The sequence below is a fragment of the Microcaecilia unicolor genome, chromosome 8 (genome assembly GCF_901765095.1).
Source record: "Microcaecilia unicolor chromosome 8, aMicUni1.1, whole genome shotgun sequence".
Lineage (NCBI taxonomy): Eukaryota > Metazoa > Chordata > Amphibia > Gymnophiona > Siphonopidae > Microcaecilia > Microcaecilia unicolor.
In genome coordinates this window covers 163,788,316-163,812,403 of record NC_044038.1, presented here as the reverse complement: position 1 = coordinate 163,812,403, position 24,088 = coordinate 163,788,316, and the positions used below count along the sequence as shown (strand labels likewise).

At 42.8% G+C, this 24,088-nt stretch overlaps 1 protein-coding gene across 4 annotated transcripts in view; it reads left to right on the top strand.

Moving 5' to 3' along the window:
• CCNJL (cyclin J like) overlaps positions 1-24,088 on the top strand; it is a 68,187-nt gene that overhangs the window by 35,031 nt on the left and 9,068 nt on the right. For all 4 annotated transcript variants that reach the window (XM_030213198.1, XM_030213196.1, XM_030213200.1 and 1 more), the window contains exons 4-5: positions 6,776-6,986; positions 23,519-23,818. In XM_030213198.1, coding sequence (XP_030069058.1) covers positions 6,776-6,986; positions 23,519-23,818 — 511 coding nt within the window. The remainder of the gene's footprint in view (positions 1-6,775; positions 6,987-23,518; positions 23,819-24,088) is intronic.

Genomic DNA, 24,088 nt, shown 5'->3' with positions numbered 1-24,088 from the left:
TAACACAACTATAGCTATGCAGTCCCTACACTGTAAATGGCAACCGCTATTGTGGCTTGCACATAAGGCATGCTCCTTACTGACCTAAATGTGATTGACATATGTCCGTGCTGGAAGTAGGTTTTCATGATTACTTGTGGATATTGGAAAGGGTTGGAATGGCTCTTTGCCGTAGTTAGAAAGCAAGTCCTACACTTAGCTAATGTAAGAGCTTGTTTTTGTAGGGCAGGGGACTTTGGAGAGACATTTTGCAGTCCTACAAAATGTATGGTTATACATCTGTTTAAAGCATGCAGTTGGCTTGCTGGTATGCATGTTTCTATAGGGTGTAGCAGTGAACCCGAGATTTTGTACTGGGGGAGTGTGTGCAACCCAGCTGTCTCATGAGATTAGGCCTTCTTGATCCAGTGCCCTTTCCTAGCCAATCACTGTTCTGCTACTGACATTGCAACATCTGGTTGATGGGTTGTTGAAAGATGACACTTGTGTAATCCCTACTGCTGAGCATCCAGCTGTAATGTGCTCTCTTAAATATGTGAAAAGGATCAGTACAACAGGAGCTTAAAGAATTTCCATAGACCAATTTAGGAAAACAGCTGAGCAACCTTGGGAAGGAATGAGGCTAGTAAGTCACTCATCCTGCTGGGCTCTAGACCAGCTGACTGAATGGTTGATCCATTACTTAGTTTTCCTTTTTATTTTAAATCATCTTTTGGGGGAGGTGGGGAGTGTATATGGGTAAGCATATTGCAATAGTCATTTTTAGTCAAGGATGTTTAAGGCCTTAATTTAGAAAAATGAAATAAACAATATTGATATTTACCTTAAGGGATATCTTCTTTTGAGTTCAGTAGAACAGTCTGTTTCTTGTTATGTTACGGTTATAGATGCGGAACAAGGAATCATCACTATCTGTACCCTTGTCAAAAGAAATTGTACGATGTGATACCTGCCAGCGAGCCTTCTCAGGAGTAGCCTCCATGCTCTGGAATTTACTCCCAGAGGGGCAAGGTATACCTCAACTTCAGGAAGCAGGTGAAAGCAGGCACCGAGAAACATGTTGGCAATTGCCTGTATACCTTAGAAGGAACATCACTGCCAACTTCAAAGTGGTGACCTCATCAGCCTATACAGTAGGAGATTGAGAGTAGAGAGTTGCACGGGGACAGAAATGCAACCCATCCCCGCCCGTCCCCGCTGGAATCAAACCCGTCCCCGCTCATCCCCGCCAGAATCTAACCCATCCCCACCCGTCCCCGTGAGTAATCTCCTCCGTCCTCGCCCGTCCCCGTGAGTGATCTTCTCCATTCCCGCCCGTCCCCATAAAAAAAGGAAGTATGTATTTCTGAATGTTAATTAGTCTATACAGCAGATTCTGAATTATGACTAGCTAAGAAACTATTTTTTTTAATTCTGTTTCTTTCTCAAAGTTTTATAACTGCTGTGTAAATTGTCTCTTTGCTTAAACTTGATCACAGTCCCAACGTTTCTCATCATATACAATATAGCACACATAGGACATCAGGGTAGCACAAAGGTATAATTATTCGTACTATACTTGAGAAGCACAGCAAGCAAACTGCAAAACTGGCGGTATTAGGGAGACCATCCAGCAAAACATCACATAAAATCACAGACAGCATTTCCTTCCCCGCCCGCTTACAAAGCTGTGTGGCAATGCCGACAGCCCATTCAAAATGGGCTGGGCTGGCATTACAGCACCAGCAGCAGCTAGTGCTGCTTTGTAAATGGGGTGGGGTGTTATTAATAACAAAAAAAGTGAAATGTAGTCATTACCCTTTTATACACCTACATTAAAATCACATTAGGTACCCGACCTAATTTACGTATGTGCCACTCCACAAGGACATGTAAACTAAGGAGCCAAAACAAAGCTGCCTATTCAGGTCACAAAATCTGAACAGTGTCTGTGTGATGATTTGCAGAAGCTGATAAACATAAAAAGCGGGTCAGGATTAAGTACAAGTTACAGGGTTACAGGGTTCATCCACTGCTAAAAATAACTTTTTTTTTTCTAGGCACTGTATTTCCTAAGCAGATGCTTTGAAATAAGGTGGAAGTGAAAATACTAATACTCGCAAAATAAATCTCAACAGTTGTAAAAAAAAAAAAAAAAAACCACATCTCCAAACAGTAATATTAATAGCACCTACCATTTCCACAAACACATTAACAGGAAACAAGGAAGGAGCTCTTTATTTTCACATGCTCCTACTGAGCATGAGTGGAAGAGTTACAACGAGCCCTTCTTGGAGGACACTGGGATTGCAGTCCATTGCCTTGCACTGTGCACAATGTACACTGACCCAGAAACCACAAATCCCAGAATTCCGAGTAGTCTCTTTTTATTGGAAGCCTCCCTAAGCACAGTATTGGTTGGTATGGCAGATGATCCAACCTCCTTGGGCATGACGCAGCAGAGCAGGAAGAAAAGTTGTTGCCGGGTTAGAAATTACGGAGCATCGGAAAAGGAAACCTGCAGGATTGTTGATGATTGATGAGAAAGGTATGTGTGCGATGTGTCCCCACGGGAATCCCGCTTTTTTTTTTTGGCTGGCCTCGATTTTTTGGCGTTTTTTTTTTGGCCGTCTGCAATTTTTGGTCAGCCTCGATCCCCACGGGAATCCTGCATGTTTTGTTCCGTCCCCGCGGCACTCCCGCTGACAATGGTTCCGTTCCCGCGGCACTCCCGCTGACCAGGGGGGGAAACCCGCGGGGTTCCCGCGGATTCCGCGGGATTCCCACAAACCCCGTTCCCGTGCAGACCTCTAATTGAGAGCTATACCCTTTTACCTTTTACAGTGGGGGAGGCAGGGTAAAATGGTATTGCAATTAATGTAAAAAGTGGGAACTTGAGAAAGGTCAGGGCAGTTTTATGATACTGTTTGGGGTGGGGGTTGGGGGTAACCTGGTAAAGTATCTGGACCTGAAAATGTGTATCTGTAATTGGTGTCTGTGCGTCCAATATTTATTAGTTTTGTTTATTTTGGCCCTGTCACGTGCACCTGCTCCTACCCCACATCTCCCCCCTGTATCGAATGGGCTATGGCACTCTTAAGCCTAGTGCATAATTACCTAGGCTTTTCCTCATTTCCTCCTCCTGGTGCCCTGTGCACCAGAGCAACCTTGAATGTCTCGGAGCCTCACTAGAGAACCACTGAGAGGCCTTGGAGGTCTGGCAATCCAACACAAATCACTTTCAGCCCAATGCTGTAACTTCTGGACATGTACCTCAGGCTGTCGACTTCGTTGTATTTTATGCTTATGTTTGGTCATTTTACTATTGTTATTAACAAAATTGTATGTTAAACTGCTGTACACTGCCTTGGATGAATCTCTTCATAAAGACAATTAATAAATCCAAATAAATGAGCTGGATTTTAAAACTTCTGCCAGCCATAGTAGAGGTAATTTTATGAAGAGATTTTTTTTTTTTGCACACATATGTGCCTAAAAGATCTCTTCTGAAACAGGATGTGCTGTGCGCTGGTTCACACATGCAAGATATCAGGAAAGAGTGTGCACTGTGCAAATAGTGTGCACTCATTAAAGGGTATGTTTACTTAGGCGCGTTAGAGTTTGTAATGCTCGTTAATGGTTGACATGCATTAAACGCTAATGTGCCCATAGGCATTTATAGGTGCATTAGCATTTAATGCACCTTAACTTTAAAGGCGCGTTAAAAACGCTAACGCTCCTTATTAAACATACACCTAAGTGTGTTCTGTGTGCACATAATTCAAACTCTTTAAGGACACTCCTTTCCAGTTGAAAAAGCCATGAACACAAAAGAAATATTTCTGGGTACCCATTCCTACATACTTAACTTGATTTGGCTATAGGCATGTTTAGGGGCACATCCTATATAATAAAACTCACCCTCAACGTTCTGAGGACAGTGACGTCACTGTTAGTTCCTCCGGGCACTTCCTTCCGGTTCGAAGGGTTCGTGGTGGTGAAGCCACCGAAATCACTGTGTTGGGGTCTCGCCCCCCGCGTCAAACGTGATGACATCGAGGGCGGAGCAATGGCGTCAGTGGCTTCACAACCAACGACTCAGCACATTGAAGGTGGCGTTGCCGTGCGTTCACGAGGTCCGCAACAATGGCGGTCAGTGCCTTCACAACGCCGAAGGGGTGAGCGGGGTGGGGGGGGGGGGGTTCGGGAGGAAAACCTTGCTAGCACCTGTTTCATTTGCGCCTGAAATGGGCATGTTTTACTAGTGTGTTATAAAATACACACGTGCTTCAACCGGTACGAAGCTGCATTTTAGCCATGATTTTCATCAGCTTTAGTGCTGGTACTTTGTAGTCGTACAGGTGCTTATGTATCCGTTAGACTGAAAATAGGCACACGCTTGGCCTTCTGACCTAGGTGATAAGTAACCCCTCTCAGTATGCCCTTCTCTTGGGCATCACCATTATATTATAGCTGTGGAGTTTATGAAACAGGTAAGAACAGGAACTGAACAGAATTTGCATGTTAATTTGCTTTTTTAGTCTTGGAACCAGAACAGCCTTGGCTTCGCAATAGATTGTACTCTTGTAGGCTTTAACTTAAGACTCTCATGTATTGCAACAAATAATGCCTTTATCAGTGGTCCATACTTCAGTGCTAGAGGCATATAGGGAACGCTTTCTGTAAATGGCTTCCAGAAATTTGGGTACTTCTGACCAGGTCTACTTCAGCCAATGTGAGGCTCTTGCTTAAGGACCCTGTTGTATTGACTTCAAGAAGACATCTATTGGCAGATTCTGTATATGGTGACTAAAGTTGCATGTGCAACTTAATTGATTATGGAGCCAATCAGTTCCAATAATAGGGTGTGGATCCTTTATAGAATAGCGCTCAGTGCTTACATTTTTTCAGTGCTGATTATTTTGGTATCGTTTATATAGAATCTAGTCCCGGAACTAGATTCTGTAAACAGCGCTGAAAAAATGGCACTGGCAAATCCGTGTAGAGTGCTCTTTGTAGATGGTTCTGTGAGTTGGGCGCGGTTTACGCACTAGTGCTTAGAGCCGATTTCCGCACCAGACTTTGGGCGTGAGGATTTATATCAACTTGGTGGTTCCCCAACCCTGGTCCTGGAGGCACCTCAGCCACTCAGGTTTTCAGACTACCCACAATGAATATTCATGAGAGAGATTTGCATACACTGCCTCCATTGCATGCAGATCTCTCTCATGCATATTCATTGTGAATATTCTGAAAACCCAACTAGCTGGAGTGCCTCCAGGACCAGTTTTGGGAACCACTGTACCATCTGAAAACTGGTGTAAATCTTCACACTTCTAAAAAAAAAACCCGGAAGAGAGGTCTGTAAAGAAACACTTCTTTATTGCAAGCAAAGGTGACAACGACTCAACACAGCTGTGGTTCAGTGCAAACACGCGCTTTCTTCAGGAGTCTTGTGGTGTGTAGCTGATTGTGTATAGTTGATAGTTTCTTTAAAAAAAAAAGCTTTCACATAAGGTATAAAAACATCTGCTGTCAGAGCAGGGAAATGCACCTTAGTGTAGCAATCGAAACAGCTGTGTTGAGTTGTTGTCACCTTTGCTTGCAATAAAGAAGTGTTTCTTTACAGACGTCTCCTCCGGTTTTTTAGAAGAGCCTACCTTTCCTACTTGCTTCTGCAACTTTTTACGTAGGAAACCAGTGTACCTCCACCCCCTCGGGGTGGTTTGTTTCGGTTTGTAAATCTTGACACATCAGTTAGGCGTGGATCCCCAATATTCAGTAATACTACCTTCAGTGAACGCTAACCTGCCTATGCCCCTTCCATGGCCACACCCCATTTTGACTTGTGTGCTATAAGGTTTGTGCATAGATTTGTGTAGAATAGTGCTTAGCAAGATGCACGTGCAAATCCAAATTGTTGCCAATTAATGCCAATAATTAATATTGGTGCTAATTGGCTCAGCCAATTGAGTCGCATATACTTATCAGGATTTTACACGCGTAAATTTATGCAACATTTATAAAACCTTAGAGTTGGTGTCTACTTGCAGCTTGTGTTTTGGCTGTGTTTTCTCAAGCAGGTTGTCCTGGTCTTATGACCTTTCTGCTGAAAAGCAGTAGAGCAAATGTGTAACCTAACCTAATTAGGATCAGCAGTTCCTGAGCTACAGAAGACACTTCATCTGTCAGATGTTAGAGTTAGTATAATTACAAATTATAGCTGATTTTAGATGTGATTGTGCCGTGCCCAGCTGCTTAATATTAATCTTTAAGAAGAATTTACATTGTTGTATTTTTAAATGTCTTGTCTTTTATTTGCTATTGTATTCTCTTTCAGTCCACCTGAAGGTTGAGTTCATTCATGGTGATTTAAAAGGACAGAATTACATGAAGCCCACATTTAATGTTAAAATGGAAATTCTACCTAATGCTTAGAACACAGCTCCTTTGTGTCAGCTATTTGCTTTCTAGTTAGGTAATGTTTTTAAACTCAAAATGAGTAACATAAACATTATTTTGTCCAGGGTGGAGTCTGGTGGGTTTTGAACATGAAACTGACTTTGAAAAGCCTGTTCACAGGTCACTGTCCCAGCTTTGCCTGCCTGATAGGAATTAGGCCACAGGTTTCTAAGCACTGACCCAATGTCTTGTTTTGTGTTGTAAACTGCATTGCATTGTGTTTGAAATGTGATATATTAAGTCTGTGAATAAACATTGACCAATGATAGTCCTGTGCACTTCAGCCCTGCCACACATTCTCACTTTATGATTTCTTACCTCTTTTTATATATAGGAACTGAAGCTGCCTGCGTACCGAGCTCATTCGCCACAGCTTGGGTTGCGTCGCTATTTTGCTGATTTGTTGGCTGTTCTCTGTAATCGCTACCAGCTCTGCCCCACAGCTCGGCATCTTGCTGTCTACCTGTTGGACCTTTTCATGGACCATTATGACGTGGCGGTCAAGCAGCTGTACGTCATTGCGCTGTCCTGTCTCCTCCTGGCAAGTAAGTGAGCTTCTACCTTTTGTGAATATATTAGGGTCCTGTCTACTACCTATTTCTGCTGGCTGAGGTAGTTACTGTAATGTTGATATGTTGCATTATTTTGTCTTGGGGAGGTGTTAAGGGAGTTTGATAGGTAGCATTTGACTGATTTTTTTTTTTTAGCTAATTTAATTTATTCATTTACAGACTGCAGTTAAAGCAATGTGTTTAAAATAAAGCCCTCCCTCATCTGATTTAATCCATCCACATCCTCAACCATTTGAGGTCCTTCTGCCCCCCCTCCTTAAAAAATGTTTTGTTTTTTTTAATGTTTCAACAATTTTTTATTGATGACAAATTAAAGCTAACAAATCTAACAATCAGTAAACAGAGACTCCAATATCAAAATACACACAGTAAAAAACAAAACAATACATACAGTCATCAAGCCTTGAACAATTACTTCCTCCCCTATCCACTAGTGTCATAAGTTTATAGTTCAACCTTTTGTTTAAGTGAAAACCATACAAAGAAAACAAACGCTTCCGTGAATACTCGGCATTCAAACTCAAACCATGGCCAGTACTGCTCGTATAATGTGCCCCCTCATCAAACCGTTCCCTTCTACAGCAATAGCCGAACTACCAAGAACATGCAGAGAAAAACATTTTTTTTTCATTAAACAGTTTTGTAATCCTGGATTTCCCAAACCTGTCCCAGGGGCCCCATAGGCAATTGGGTTTTTGGGATACCCATAAAATATTTGCATGCTATTAATTTGTTTCCATTGGTGCTCTATTACATTTATTTATTTATTTATTTATTTGTTACATTTGTATCCCACATTGTAATGAATATTTATTTTAGGTATCCTGAAAATCTGACTGACTGTAATTTATAGGGCCCATAACTCTTAACTCCTTCCTTAATTTAATCTTGAATACATTAAGCAAATGACACCAATATTTCATCTCCAAAATGGTGAGAAATTAGCTTTGAAGTCTCTCTAGCAGAGGAGGCAGTGTTATCGAGGACCACAACCCAGTTGGGCTTTCAGGATTTCCTTGATGAATATGCATGAGGACAATTTGTATGTGCTGCCTTCCTTGTATGGTAACTAGATTTCCTGCATATTTTGAGAATGCTGAAAGATGGCTAGGTTGTAGCTCTCGTTACCTGAGATACCCACCCCCACACTATAGAGTTCTGTTTCTGGTTCTGAGGTATGTTGAATGTTTTGGTGTCATGGCTCTCTCTTACCTCTAGATTGCTGTTTTTTGTATTAATCTCGGCACAATCCCCCCCAATACTTAGTTGGTGACAGCGTTTTTTAAATGCTGATCGTCACCAATTAAATTATCCCCCGATATTCAGTGCTGGGCATTGGCGCTGAATATTGGGGGATAATTTTAGACGGGCAGGCTGCTGGAGCTTTTGTGGGCCTGGCCAATATTCAGCTGAGCCCTTATAAGAAAGTCATGCGGGCCCCGGCTAAATTTCGGGCCAGGGCCCGCATTAAACAAAAATAAAAGTTTAATTTCCACACCCCCCCCCCCCCCCCGCAGCCCCTGACAACAGCCTTCCGGGGCGTCCCTCCTGAACATTATCTCTGCTCTGCTCCACCCTGGCAGCAGCCCCATCCCACCCCCACCTTTCGCAGCAGCCTTGCAGTACTTTGAGAGGTCACAGCAGCCATTTTTAAGAAGCTGCTGCTAGGGGTAGGAGCGGAGATGTTGGGGTGAGGCACCCCTGGGGAATGTTGGGGGCTGCAGGAGGGGATAAAGAAACTTTTTTTAATGTGGGTCAGCAGGGACCTGCATGAGGATAAGCGGGTGAATTTAGGACAGATTTTGAGCTGTCCTAACTTCACCCCCTTACTTAATGTGGTCTTCAGTTGAATATTGCCGGTGCCTGCATAAGCCCTGACTCCTCCCCAGCACCACCCCTTGTCCCACCTCTGACTGGCTCCCTTTTTTTTTGAGGCCATCGGAGGCAATATTCAGCGGCACTCCCCACTTTAATGCCACTGAATACTGGCGGTTGGGCGGTGACAGGTGATTTAAGTGGCTGTTGCCCGCTTAAATCGCTTTGTATATAGACCCTAATGTATTTGCTTTTTCGCTAGGACTGAGTCGAAAGATTTATTCCGCTCGCCAGTAAACCTGTACCATGTTGCTCCCACACAACTCGGATCAGCTTACCAGGCCAATTTCATACTACTGGGTTTTGAGTATAGTCTTGCCCCCTCCCCACTCTCCAAGACTGGGTGGAAGTATCATGATGGCATTGATGTAGGTTTGTAGCAATTGGTTTGGTGGGGGGGGGGGGGGGGGGTGGAATGTTGGGCCTGCCAGAGGAACCAGCTTTTGTGAAAACCCAGTATTGTGAAAATGCCTTCACTTTGTCCAAGTATGGGTAATATATTATGAGAAGGTCAGCCCAGGGCCGCTGAGAGGGGGGAGCAAAATTCCCCAGGGCCCGCCTGGCGTTAGCATTACTCTCCTGTTCCTGTGCACAGCAGCGCCGCAGAGCAGAGTACTTCCTTCGTGCCGCGTCCAAACAGCCTCTTTGGACGCAGCAGGAAGGAAGGAAGGATGTGTGCCATTCTTTTCTTTTTTAGTCTGTGTTGGGAGCTTACGTCTAGTTAGCTTGTGTTTTAAGTTGGGTGGTTGTTGGAAGGCCAGCACTGGTGGGGATGGGAATATGTCCTTGCAATATATCCAGCTGCAAACTATGCCAAAACATTTCACAGGACCGCACGGTCATTCACAAAGGAAAAATATTCAAGTGTGAAAAATGCAACGGAAGGCTGCTACATTGGAGAAACAAGTCAGATGCTAAAGAAGAGATTTAATTTACATAGACACCATATGAAAAATACTAGTACCAATAAAGATGTCACGCCTGTGGGGCAGCACTTTACAAAAGCAGAACACTGTACCAGTGATTTCATGGTAAGAATCTTGAAAGGGAACTTTTAAACAATACAGGAACCTAAGACCTTTGAAGTCAGAATGATAAAAAATGTTGACACCCACCAGACAGGACTTAACAAAGATCTGGGTTTTCTAGCCCATTATAAACCATAAAATTGTACTGCTTTGTCACCCTCCTGTCTCCATGCATATCTCCCTGCCCCTCATCCACCCTACTCTTTCTGTCTGTCACCTATCCACCCCCATCCTGTTAGACTGTCACTGAAATGCTTTGATGTTTCACCTATATATACTGTCATCTACCAACATTTGCTTATTTCCGATCTGACGAAAAAGGGGTATCATCTTATTTTCTTTTCCATATTTTCTTTTGTTTTATTTCTATTGATTACCGGACTAACAGGGCTACCACACTTTATTTATTTATTGCATTTGTATCCCACATTTCCCCACCTATTTGCGGGCTCAGTGTGGCTTACAATACATTGTGAATGATCGAAATACAATTGGTCACAGTACGATTATGGGGTACGTTGTGGAGAGTTATGGGAAGACAAAGTCAAGTATCATCTGGGAATAGAACTTCTCTAACCCAGAGGCTGAAACAGGGCAGGAGGGGCCAGATGTAAGGCTTTACCCCAGGTAGTCCTGTTAATTGGTTTTCTTAACAGAAACAAAAGTCCCCATGACTAAATTAAAAAGTGGCCACATTCTTTTGTTGATGGCTTTGTTTTTTTTCTGCAGAAGCTGTTGTGTCTAGCCTCCCAGATGATAAAAGGAAGGATCCCAGCCGGATGCAGGGTCCATTAGTTTGCAGTCTGGACATGTAGTTTGCTTGGCTTTGTGAGAGAAAGTAGTGGTGGCTGGTGATATTAGCACCAGCTCTGTTCATGGCTCCCTAGTTTCTGGTTTACTTGTGTTTCCCATGGCTAATTAAAGAGCTGAGCTCTGCCTGCTGAACCAAACAAGCAGTGCCTGGAGACGGAGTCTGTCTCTAAAAATAGAGTGCTCATTAGACTTGGGCAGCAGGGTTTCCCCAGAGAGCAAGTTTCAGTTCCTGGAAAGACAGACTACATTTCTTGTTGTCGCCATAAACTTTGAGACCAGGGGTAAGAAGCTCTTGTGTTGGGAAAGAGGGGGGAGACTTTACCCGTCCTTCCCCCCTCCCCCAACACACCTACCTTAACCCCATTCTCCCACACCTGCTGCCACCGGTCTTAAGTTAACCTTCCCATCTTTCAAGTTGTAGCTCCAGCAGGATGACGCAGAATATTTTCAAACCTTTGCATTTCTTCTGTTCTTATCTTTGCTTCTGTTTAATTCTTTTATTAGATTTTGAATTATTCCCACCTTTCCTTATTCATTTAGATGCTAACTTTCAAATCACATAGATTTACAGGCTTACATAGTAACATATGTAACTTTTATATGCTTTGAAAATAATCTTGTCCCACATTTCCTTTCCTATTTCTTTTCATGCCTCTTTCATTCATCCTTTCATTTGCTTGTTAAAGGGGAAACAAAAGAAATGGAACTATATCTTGTTTCTTTTTCTTTCTTGCCGGTATTCTTCCATTCTACTGTCCTTTCCCTCCTACTCAAACACACAGGGCAAGATGCACTAAAGTCGTCGATAGAGCCGTTCCGTACCGAATTCCACAGCGAAGCGGTAGGGAACGGCTATGCATCAAGGAAAGGGAATGCAAATGAGCTACTCGTTGTAGCTCACTTGCATTCTCTATTCCATCGTAAAACTGTCGGCCAATTGGCCGGTCGAGCATGCGCAGAGCAGCAAAGCGTTATGCTGTCTGCTCTGCACATGTCAAATACGCTGCCCGAAGGCGCTGTTCACCCCCCCCCCCCCCCTTCCCCGTTTTTCAATCAGCTGATATCGGAGAGTGCAGTTGAAAGCGTCCATCACAAAAATAGCCTTCCATTTTGGCCATTATTCACACCCAAATAATAAAAATGTCTTTTTTTGCCGTGCTTCAGTCAGCTGAGAGACCTGTGATTGGCTCAGAGACTTCCAGGTCTCTCAGCTGACTGAAACATGGCCAAAAAGGATGTTTTTATTATTTGGGTGGCCAAAATGGAAGGCTATTCTTGTGATGGAGCTTTCAACTGCACTCTCCGATATCAGCTGATTGAAAAACGGGGGGGTGAGCGGCACGGCGTCTTCGGCCACGTATATGACATGCGCATTTCACAGTTTTTCAATCCAGCGCAGCCCCAACGAGAGGTACAACATCTCGTTAGATTTTCCGGCGTTTTCCACCGTTAAGGCAATCGGAAAAGGTTAATGCATCTCATTACAATATGGTTTCTGCACAATTTGCTCATTTGCATTCCATTTTCGTTAGCTGCTACCGTCATCGGAAAAAAGTATTTAGTGCATGCCAGGGTTTACTACTTGCTCGTTAACTTTAGTGCATCTGGCCCCCAGTTGCTTATCTCCACTCTCCCTTCCTCCTCTCTCTGCCACCTGCCTGTCTTCCTTTTCTCTCCACTTCTTTCCCTTCTCACCCTTCTGTCAGCTCTTCCTCTCCTCCCTAACATTTCCCTCTTAACTCCTTCCCCTATCACCTTTTGTTCCTTGTTCTTTTTTCCCCATCTCACTTTCCCCCACCCGAGCACTCTTTCTGCTTTCACAGCCTCTTCCTGGCACGTTCTCTTTTTCTCTTCTCTCCAGGTATGCGGTCTCTTCCCACCCAGGCACATACTCTTTCCCCTGTCCCTCTCAAATCTCCTCCCTGCTGTGGGCAATAGCGATAGAAGAAATAGTAACATATGCCAGAAAATCTTTGAACCCGTGTGCTGTTTGAAGGTTCTGCTGTACCCTCCCATCTCTCTGATATACACTTCTGTTGCCGTATGAGTGGGAGGTGGAAGAGCCATAAAGAGCAGATGGACTCAAAGGCACCACAGTTCTCGTCAGTGTCTTCTGTTTGGTATATTGATTGTCAGAATTAGAATTTTATATTTTGTAGCCACTCTAAGAGGGCATTTCTATAGAGGTCGCCATAAATTTAAGTGCCAATTCTGTAGTGGCATTTGGGTGCCCAGATTCCATTCTAGAAGACTAGCAAAAGTTGACATTTAGCTGTGCCCGTTTATGCCATGTCAAGAGCAAGCAATATTCTGTAAGCTGTGCGTGTAAAAGTTGGACCCACCCACAGGGCCGCCAAGAGACTGAGCCGGGCCTGAGGCAAGGCCGCCCCCCCCCCCCCCCCCGAGGTTGCCGCCGCTGCTGCCCCCTCCATCCGCCACTGGGCTGGGCCCCCTGCATTGAAATCACAGCGCCTCTCACCTCTGTGTGAAAGCACTGCAGGGCATCAGATCACCTCCCTTTGGGTATCCTTCCCTCCTTGTGTCCCGCCCTCGTGGAAGTTACGTCAGACGAGGGCGGGACTCAGGAAGGGAAGGAGGCCGGAAGGGGGGCAATCTGCTGCCTGCAGCGGTTTCACACTGAGGTGAGAGGTGCTGTGGTTTCAATACAGGGGGCCTGGCCCGGTGGCAGATGGTCGACGACAGAGGGTGGGTGGGACTGCGGCGCCGGGCCCCCTTGGAGGGGGGAATTTGTCCCCCCTGCCCCCCCCTGCGGCTATGCCCGCCCATGCGCCTCCTGCTCTCCATATCCCCTTGTGTTTACATCCTAAGCCAGTTGGGCAGGACTTTAGCACACACTAGGTCTACACACGTAGCTAACAGTCTTGTGTGCGAAGTCCTAGTTTTCTATAACGGTGATCAACTTTTGGCAACCTGTTATAGTATGAAGAGTCATTTTTTATTTTTCAAGTAAAGTAGCAAATAAATCTAAACCCAACTTCATATGCGTAAAAGGCAATGTGCCCGGAGCTTGTTTGTCCATTTCACGGTTGCTCGTGCTGTATGAGTGATCTACACTTAAGTCACAGGTAGACAACGTAGGTCCCGTCAGCCTAGAAGGGAACCAAGCCAACGTAGGTCATTGCTTTGGTGGGCAGTGAGGCCAGGACCCACCACAAGATGTGAATTCAGTGGTGTTGACTTACACTCTAAAGCCCCCAGGCTTAACATAAATCTACCATAAATGTTTTCCAAGTAGATCCTCGTAATGTCCTTCTAAAAAAAAAGAAAAGAAATAATTCTGTAAAAGAGCAGTAGATACAGCTTGTCCTCCTGATAAGTATGAGACAAATTAAAGTTTTTTTTGTTTTACAAGTTGATAAATCAACTCATTATAAACAATGAGGTGTGGCCTAGTGGTTAGGGTGGTAGACTCTGGTCCTGAGGAACTGGGTTCGATTCCCACTTCAGGCACAAGCAGCTCCTTGTGACTCTGGGTAAGTCACTTAACCCTTCATTGCCCCATGTAAGCCGCATTGAGCCTGCCATGAGTGGGAAAGCACGGGGTACAAATGTAACAAAAAAAAAAAAAAGTAACAAAGTAACATGCATGAAGAGGGCATATAAAGCCTGGCAAAGGTACTGTAGAAGTAACAAACAATTCAAACAGAATACCAAAGCAGATACATAAGTCGTACTGTCTGACGGTCTAGCAAAGTCCGGAAAAGGCATCCATAGGTCAGCTACTGCAGTCTAAGTGTCTTTTTCTTCTCGGCTATTTAGTATTTATATTTGGCAATTAAGCCGCCAAAATATCACGTGGGCTGAACTGGGGTTCTTTCGATTGGCTAAAACAGCTTTAATAGCCACCAGCATTAGGATATCTAGCAATATATTCGCTTCAAAAGCACATAAATCAGGCAGGGTGGTTGAGCATGGTATAATATGTATATATCGGAGTGCTGTATAATTTCCCTGACATTCTCCCAGTAAGCATCAAAAGCAGGAGGGTCATAGAGCATGTGCTGAAATGTAGCAGCAGAAGTTTGGCGCAATCTGTATAAGTTTGAAATTTTTTTTTCGTTTTATTGATCTCCCCCTCCCATACTGTCTTATTGCTATACAAAAACATACCAAAAATGTACATCACCTTAGATCTTTTTTCAGGGGTGGTATATTAAGTGTGAATTTACATTGGTTACTGAATCACCTGTTCAGTTTAAAGTTTGTATGATGGTTTACAAGATTCTGCTCCAGCTTACTGGCCAAACTGGGCTCAGATTGTTGCTCCAGCAAGATCTTCGTGTTGATCTACTGCTTCATTAATCCTAGTAGACTGAAATCTAAAACTCTTCTCTGCTAGGCTTGTATACCAAGCTCCAGCAATATTGAATTCTCAAGATTCAAAACTATCTTGAATTTAGGAAATCTTTTAAACACTTTTTTCTTTTAAGAAATTTGTGTCATGTAATTGAGCGTTTAATTGCATTCAAATTGTTGATTGTTTTTGTGAATTGCTGTTAACTCCCATGGTTTGCTTGGTTTTCCTTTTGTGATCTGCACTGAGCTCCATAGGTAGCTGCGGATTATAAGAAGCAACATTATTTATTTATTTAGATTTTGCTCACACCTTTTTCAGTAGTAGCTTGAGGTGAGTTACATTCAGGTACATTGGGTATTGCCCTGTCCCTGGAGGGCTCCCAATCTAAGTTTGTACCTGAGGCAATGGAGGGTTAAGTGACTTGCCCAAGATCACAAGGAGCAGCAGTGGGATTTGAACCGGCCACCTCTGGATTGCAAGACCAGTGCTCTAACCACTAAGCCAGTCCTCCACTGAACGCTTCAGTGGAGGACTGGCTTAGTGGTTAGAGCACTGGTCTTGCAATCCAGAGGTGGCCGGTTCAAATCCCACTGCTGCTCCTTGTGATCTTGGGCAAGTCACTTAACCCTCCATTGCCTCAGGTACAAACTTAGATTGGGAGCCCTCCAGGGACAGGGCAATACCCAATGTACCTGAATGTATATAATGGGTTCCAATATATATATATATATATATATATATATATATATATATATATATATATATAATGGAACCCATTATAACTCTTTATCTGCAAACATGCTCATGAAGTAAACCCAAAACAGAATGTAAATTAATAGAAACTGGAAAGGGCCATGGAAGCACTTCACTTAGGTGAGGAGTCTTTTCCATGCAACAGATCTTCAACATTTCTCAAAATATAATGTAATTTTTTTTTCAATTACATTTGTACCCCGCGCTTTCCCACTCATGGCAGGCTCAATGCAGCTTACATATTATATACAGATACTTATTTGTACCTGGGGCAATGGAGGGTTAAGTGACTTTCCCAGAGTCACAAGGAGCTGCCTGTGCCTGCAGTGGGAATTGAACCCAGTTCCCCAGGACCAAAGTCCACTATAACCACTAGGCCACTCCTCCACTAATGTTTTTGTTTTAAGAGGAAATGTTTCCTAAAAGCTTGAATGGGGGAGAATGAGTGCTCCATAATGTTGGCGGCTAGAGCCGTGCATTGGTTGACAGTGAGAAGCATATTTATAATACCCAGCTATAATTGTCTCCCTCTTCCCCCCACTCCTCCCCCTCCCCAAAAAAAAAAAACAATCAGGCATACTTGAGTTGGGAACTTGGCACCAGTGCCTCTTTATAACAATGTTCATTCTGGTACTCCCTGGTCCATATGTCTCACTCATGCCTGCTCCTGCCAGTCTGGAATTTCTCACACTATGGAGGCTGCATATAATCCAACAGGAATGGATTCTCTTTTCATATTGAAATATGCACTTGTTTCAGAAAGCATTTGCATGTCTTGGGCCTTCAGGAACTGACCTTGAGAGTCCCGTCAACATGCTAATGAGATTCCTGCATCTGTTCTTCATAAGATCCTGAACAAATGGGCAGAAGCTCTAGGCTGGCAAAGGATTTTGGGTTTTGGCCAAGCTTCACTTCCCCTGTTCGAGTTGATTTTCTTCCCCTTTCTTGGAATCAACCAGCAATAAATCCCTTTAACGTTTCCATTGAAGACCAATTAGAGAGAGGTGCTTTTGTAAACATGGCCTTGGAAGTCAAATTCTGTGCAAGTCAATTTATACTACCTGTCTCCTTCACCCTCCTGCCTCATACACTTCCAATTTCAGAGCAAATATTTTTTTTAAACAAAGCATATTTCTGAAACATAAAATGATAGATTCTGCATATGGCACTGAAAAATACCTGAGTAAGAGGCATTCTATAATTCACGGCTAAAGTTTGGTAAGGTTTTTTGAATAACTGCTTCAGCGGGGAGTGTAAATTTACACATGGAGCCACCCGTAGTCTGTAATTACGTGCATAATCCAAAACCACGCCCCCGAAGCGCCCATGACCCTCCCATTTCTGTGCCCCCTTCCTTGGACCATGTGTAAATTTTAGGTGCGGATTCCGCGTAAGCTTTGTGCGTTAGTCCCAATTAAATTAGTGCCAATTGCTTGTTTAAAAAAAATTGGTACTAATTGTATTAAATTGCCCACATAAATCGGGAACACACCTAATTTTTCAGGTGCAGGTTTTTTTGGTGACCTTTGTAGAATCAGGGGGGAGGGGGAGATGCTTCAAGTTGGAGCTATTCAAACCTCCCCCTTTGCCGATTATTTCAGTTTCCTGCTTGTGTCACCTGTGTATGTTCTGTTCAATGACAGATGTCTAGCTTACAGCATCATGTTCTATAGGTATTGCTGTTTTCAGGGTATAGTAATGTCGGACTTCGGAGAATGCATCTCTAAATTTAAGATGTAATTAAAGCTTAACTAAAACTGTCTTGGACCACACTTCTATCTTTTTTTTTTTTTTTTGTCCACATTTCCTTTTCTGATGAAATTTTAATGTAGACATTTATATTCCACTTAGAGTTCTAGGCAGAAAACAAGAAAATCAAAATACATTTCATAAATACCAATACCTAAAATAATCCCACAAAATTACAATAATATCAGAAAATACAGTTTGCCCATTTTTGTTCTTGGGGTGTGATTTCCCCCTCTCCCCCCTTTTTGTCTGCTACCTGTATTCCTTTTCTACCTGCATCTGATGTGGCAAAATTGTGCTTTGTTTTTATACTTTAAAACATAAGAATAGCCATATTGGGTCAGACCAATGGTGCATCTAGCCCAGTATCCCCTTTTTCCAGCAGTGGCCAATCCAGGTAACAGGTACATGGCAGAAACCCAAATTGTAGCAACATTCCATGCTGCCAATCCCAGGGCAAGCAGTGACTTCCCCATGTCTATCTCAATAGCAGACTGAGGACCTTTCCTCCAGGAACTTGTCCAAACCTTTTTTAAGATACGCTAACTGCTGTTACCACATCCTCTGGCAACGAGTTTCAGAGCTGAACTATTTGAGTGAAAAAATATTTCTATGTAACTTCAAGTGTCCCGTAGTCTTTGTACTTTTTGAAAGAGTAAAAAAATCAATTCACTTCTGCTCATTCTGCAGCACTCAGGATTTTGTAGACCTCAAACATATCTCTCCGCAGCTGTGTCTTTTCCAACCTCTTTAGCATTTTTCTTATGAGAAGGAGTTCCATTCCCTTTATCATTTTGGTCACTCTTTAAACCTTTTTTTTAATTGCACTGTATCTTTTTTCAGATATGGTGACCAGAATTAAATGTAGTATTCAAGGTGAGGTCGCACAGTGGAGCAGTAGAGGCTTTATAGTATTTTTGGAATTATTTACCATCCCTTTCCTAATTCCTACCATCCTATTGCACACTGGGTAGAAGATTTCAGCATATTTGACGATCTTTTTCTTGGGTGCTGACTCCCAAAGTGGACCCTTGCAGCAGGTAACTGTGTGTTGGATTATTCTTCCCAATGTGCATCACTTTGCATTTGTCCACATTAAATTTCATCTGCCATTTGAATGCCCAGTCTTCCAATTTCCTAAGGTCCTTCTGCAATTTTTCACAGTCCACCCATGTGTTGTTGTTTTTTTGTTACATTTGTACCCCGCGCTTTTCCCACTCATGGCAGGCTCAATGCGGCTTACATGGGGCAATGGAGGGTTAAGTGACTTGCCCAGAGTCACAAGGAGCTGCCTGTGCCTGAAGTGGGAATTTAACAATTTTGAATAGTTTTGTTTCATATGCAAATGTAATCACCTCGTTGGTTCCGAATTCCAGATCATTTATAAATGTTTTAAATAGCACAGGTCCCAGTACAGATCCCTGTGGCACTCCACTATTCACCAGCCTCCGCCGAGAAAAATGGCCATTTAACCCTACCCTCTGTTTCTGTCCAATAACTAATTCCTAGTCCACACCGGAGCATTGCCTCCTATCCCATGAAGACTGGACAAGGCCCCGTTTGCCTTCTAGAGGCTACCTATTAATGCTGTAGGCTATGGCAGAAAGTTCAAGTTTAAAACTATGGAAACTAGTTAACAAAGCTTTTGCTTTTTTTTTTTTTTTCTTAAATTCAAACTGTCTTTATCAATAAACCTAGAATTCCTCTCTTATCCCCACATTCTTTAAATCACCAAAACACAAGAGCAAAATAATGTTCACTTACCCAGAGAAATGTCCTCTGGTCTCAGAACTTCTCTCCCTCTTTGGGATTGCACAAATGTGTTCTTAACTGTTCTAGCATACCCCCTTCCCTGGCCACCCAACCACCTATAAACACTTGGCAGTGCCATGCTATGAATCTTAACTCACGCACGCACTGCCATGATAACCTGAGGAAGACAGGAGGAGAATCCTCCAGGGGGAGCAATGCTTTGAGGATAAAGTATTCATTTCATTAATTAAAGACTTGAAAATGAAACATACCACCTTCCCTTTGGAATAATTCTGGCTCTGAACATGATGGCGGTGCCTGCTCAGTGATCGGCTGGTACCAGTGTCTGAGAGGAAGCTGGCACCTGTTCATCATTTTCTCATTACAAGTTGAATTAACCTATTAAGGTCTTTTCATGAGGCAGTTTAAGATGGTTGAAGATCCTGCAACCAGATTATTGGTGCATGGAAAAAATAATCATGTTCAATGCAGAATGAAATTTAAAATTGTATTTATTTTAAATATTTAAACTAGGTCTCAAATTATCTGACTGATTTGTTATGCTATGTATTTCCTAGGTCAAGAATCCCCCACCCTTCAAGGGGTTATGTGAGAAGGGCCTCAAAATATTTAAAGATATTGAGAGGGTTTCTCTGAGTATACTGAATGGTGGTAAAGGGGAAAGACCCTTCCCCTGCCCGCTGTCATCTTGAAATACTGGAGAAAAGCAGGAGGCATGGTTTCAAGTATAGGAATATTCAATGCTTTCTTTCCCGAGTTGGCAACCCTACCAGAGCACCTGGTAAATTTCCCTGCTTTCCAGCATCTGCTCCCCAGCATGTTTTCCCCTTTTTATTCCTCACCCCAGCATTTTATTCTTATCTTCCCAAATCCTGTGCAGCTCCCCCTCCCAACCATCTCTTCATCCTGCTGTGATAGATCTTGTTACATGGCATTCTGCCAGCCTGGTAGTTTCTCCTCATGCTGTTTTCAGTGACTTTGTCCCAGTTCCTTGCTTATTATATCAGTGTTCTGTTTGATGCCTCCATTTGTGCCTGGGCAGTCGGTGTCTTGTGCCCCTCCATTTTCATGAGGGTAAGAGGCAAACGGGTGCATGCACCCATGAGACCACACTCCTAAGCCACCGAAAACTCTTTGTGCAGTTTCTTCTCATCTCCTGTGTAGGTACTTGGAACTCTTCACACTGGAGCATTGCAGTGGGGAAGTGGAGAGTTTCTAGTGGGGAACATTTCTGATTGCCGGTGGTACCCCTGAGAGGAAGACTGGCTATGTCATGGCTACCGATGAAGAGTAGGTTGCCCTTTTTGGCGGGTTGCTGATGTAAACAAACTGTAGCAAGTCTGCCCTCTTAAAGATGCAGGAGTTTGCAGGCCAGCAGTATAGCAATAGCCGCCAGCCCATGAGCCCTTGTGCCTTTTAAGGGGGTCGATTCAGAGAGCCCTTACCACAGTTGCAGTTTTATATTGGTTGCAGGCACGGTTCATGTGATGGTGAGTCAATAGCAGCTATGGCCTGGTACAATAGAGGACGCACATCAAAGTTAGATGGGAAGGAGGTAGGAGAGAAACTGAGGGGAGAGAAGGGGCTGAACAGGATCTTTAGGCCTGGGCTGATTTTTAAATAAATACTATGGTAGGATCAAAAGTTCTCGTATAAATAGATTATGTACCGTATAGTGACCACTTTGTTATTTGATATTTTTTAATGTTTTTACTAATTTAATATTTTTCTCATACAGATATCATATACTATATACCCTCTCCATTCAAACGTCATACATACTTACATTACTTGCCACAATATATCACAACCACATTATCAAGGTATAAACAGTTTCCTTAATCAAAACTACCTTACTAACATATTATCTCTAACTGCCCACTATAGAGACTTTAAAATGTTCATAAATTTTCACAGTTCCACAGAAATCACAAATGTCTCCAACGGGTTGTTGCTCCTATGCAGTTAGTACTCTTAGAACTTCTTCTTGAGCCACATCCGACTACAATTATATACAGTCCCATAAGTGAAGTTATTTACCTGTAACGGGGGTTCTCCATGGACAAGCAGGATCAGTCAGCCACACACTGGTGATGTCATCCAACGAGCAGGAAACGGATTTGCTCTCCCAGAGCTCAAAGGAACCTTTTGAGCAGGTCCCTCTGAGCATGTGCAGTGTGCACTATATATGTCCCTGCTTGGGCGTGTTGCCTCAGTTTACCTTATCCGCCCTGAGACACTGGGAAAATCTTCAGTGTCTAAATCGAACCACATCCTCTCTTAGAGGCCATTCATTGTCCATACGTGTGCATTTAACCAGTTGGTGACACTTTTCACAGCAATTCTGTATGCACTAAAAGTCACATCACCAGTTTGCCCAGTTCTCATGTGGATATGTGTCCTCAATTCACAGTATATTCACACTCTAAAATGTGTCAATAACAAAGCTAGTGTTTGATACAAACATAAATATTCAGTCTGCTGTGTTAGTCAATGAGTACTGTAAAATCATTAAATTATTCAGCGACTCTAAGCTCCTTGTAGCAAAGTACTGTTTGTCCATCCACATGTGTATTAGATTCCATGCAAAGTCTAGTATCAAATGATACTATCACTTATCTGTATAATAAATTCAGTGACAGGGACCTCTAAGTGAGGGTGTGGTTTCATATAGACACTTGATGGTTTTTGCAGTGTTTCTAATTTATGTGAGAACCTTAAATCCTACCACAGTATTTCTCATTTTCATATTTGAGAGAGAGAAGTATGGATTATTTCTTCTTTAGGTTAGTGAATTTTCTTTTTTTTAATTTGATTTTTGGTCACAATCTGCCCTAGTACTGCTGATAGAGGAAAACAAGGTGGTAAGATGAAATAGCTAAGTGGTAGAGGGAGGGAAAGCTTCTGAAAAGAGGTGTCTTTATTGTCTTGAATGAAGAACTAGTTGGCTGGTTCCTGATAAGATTGGGGGGGGGGGGGGTTGTTCTATAATTTGGGACCAGACCCCAATGTATCTGAAAGCAGAGTTGCATGAGGCTTGAGATGGAGTGGGAAGGTAAGGAGATTATGATCAGTGGAGTGCAGGCAACAGAAATGAGTGTAATGGATGAGGCAGTTAAGGTAGGATGGAGCTGTCCCCTGTGAATTTTGTTGTAAAATACATTCTGTTTAACCTCTGACCACTAAAACATTGTAGGCTGGAGTATTTAGTGGTGGTCTTTAAGTATCAAAAGAGAGGGAACAAAGTACAAACTAAAGTCCAAACAAAAAAAACAGCACCACGGGCCTTTAAAAATGGAACACAGTTCTTTAATGAATGAGCCTTGACAAAAAGACCCGACACGGGCCGTGTTTCGGTGAGTAGCACCTGCGTCAGGGGTCACAGTGATGACGTGGAAAACTTGGGGAATAACTCGAATATATTCCTCTACAATATATTATTCCTTACCCCACGTCTCATGTAGTAAGAGCTACAAAGCACCAAGGCACTTTCACTTTCTGTATTCATCCATTTTGATACAGAAAGTGAAAGTGCCTTGGTGCTTTGTAGCTCTTACTACATGAGACGTGGGGTAAGGAATAATATATTGTAGAGGAATATATTCGAGTTATTCCCCAAGTTTTCCACGTCATCACTGTGACCCCTGATGCAGGTGCTAGTCACCGAAACACGGCCCGTGTCGGGTCTTTTTGTCAAGGCTCATTCATTAAAGAACTGTTCCATTTTTAAAGGCCCGTGGTGCTGTTTTTTTTGTTTGGTCTTTAAGTATCAACATCTGTGATCTGGGCAGTAAGTGGCATGGGAAGACTCCTGTTAAAGGTTCCTTTGCTCTGCTCCTTCTCATCAAATATTTTAAAGTGTATCTCTTACCATGTAATTGCTAATAACTTCATAGGATACTCTTAAAACATGCTACATTGTGTCAGTACTTTTTTCTTGGCTTCTACTTTTGTAGAATTGTACTTTGTAGAGTTCCTGACTTGGACCAGATGAATACTGATGCAGTCTAGGTGCCTGTTGAAGATCTCCACCCATCCTAGCGCATGTTTAGGGTTCCTGGTTAATGAACTTTTAATGTATTTGTGCAGTACTGAAATGTTGATTTAAGGTTAGAATAGTCCGACTTTCAAGATATCTTGGTTTGCGGTAAATCCAAATCTTTTTTTATTTCTGCAACTCTGTCTTTTAATGTTAGGCAAATTTGAAGAGAGAGAAGATAAAGTACCAAAGCTTGATCATTTGAACAACTTGGGCTTCATGTGCAGCTTGAACCTGGTCATAGATAAAAAAGAGTTGCTGAAGATGGAGCTTCTGGTCTTGGAATGTTTCAACTGGAACTTGTGTTTGCCCACTCCGGCGCACTACATCGATTACTACCTCCTGGCCTCTGTTGGAAGTAATGACCTGCACAACGGATGGCCAATCACCTGCCTGGCCAAAATCAAAGTCTTCATGGAGAAGTACACCCACTACTTCCTGGAGGTTTCTTTGCAAGGTATATCAAGTTGTCTTGCAGTGAGAGAGGGAAGGGCTTCAAAAGACATGTACCTATGTATTTGATATGTTTTTCTTTCTTTTCTCCATCACTTTCAAAAAATTCCTACCGGTTTTATTTTCAGTTTGCCAAGCCAGGTTTCTTAATTTCCGTGAATAAATGTGTGTTTTTCAGGAGCACCAGCATTAATTAGGGTAGTTCTGGTGCTGACTTCCATGTTTTATGTAGTATTCAACTCATATATTCCTATCTCTTCATAATTGTACATTA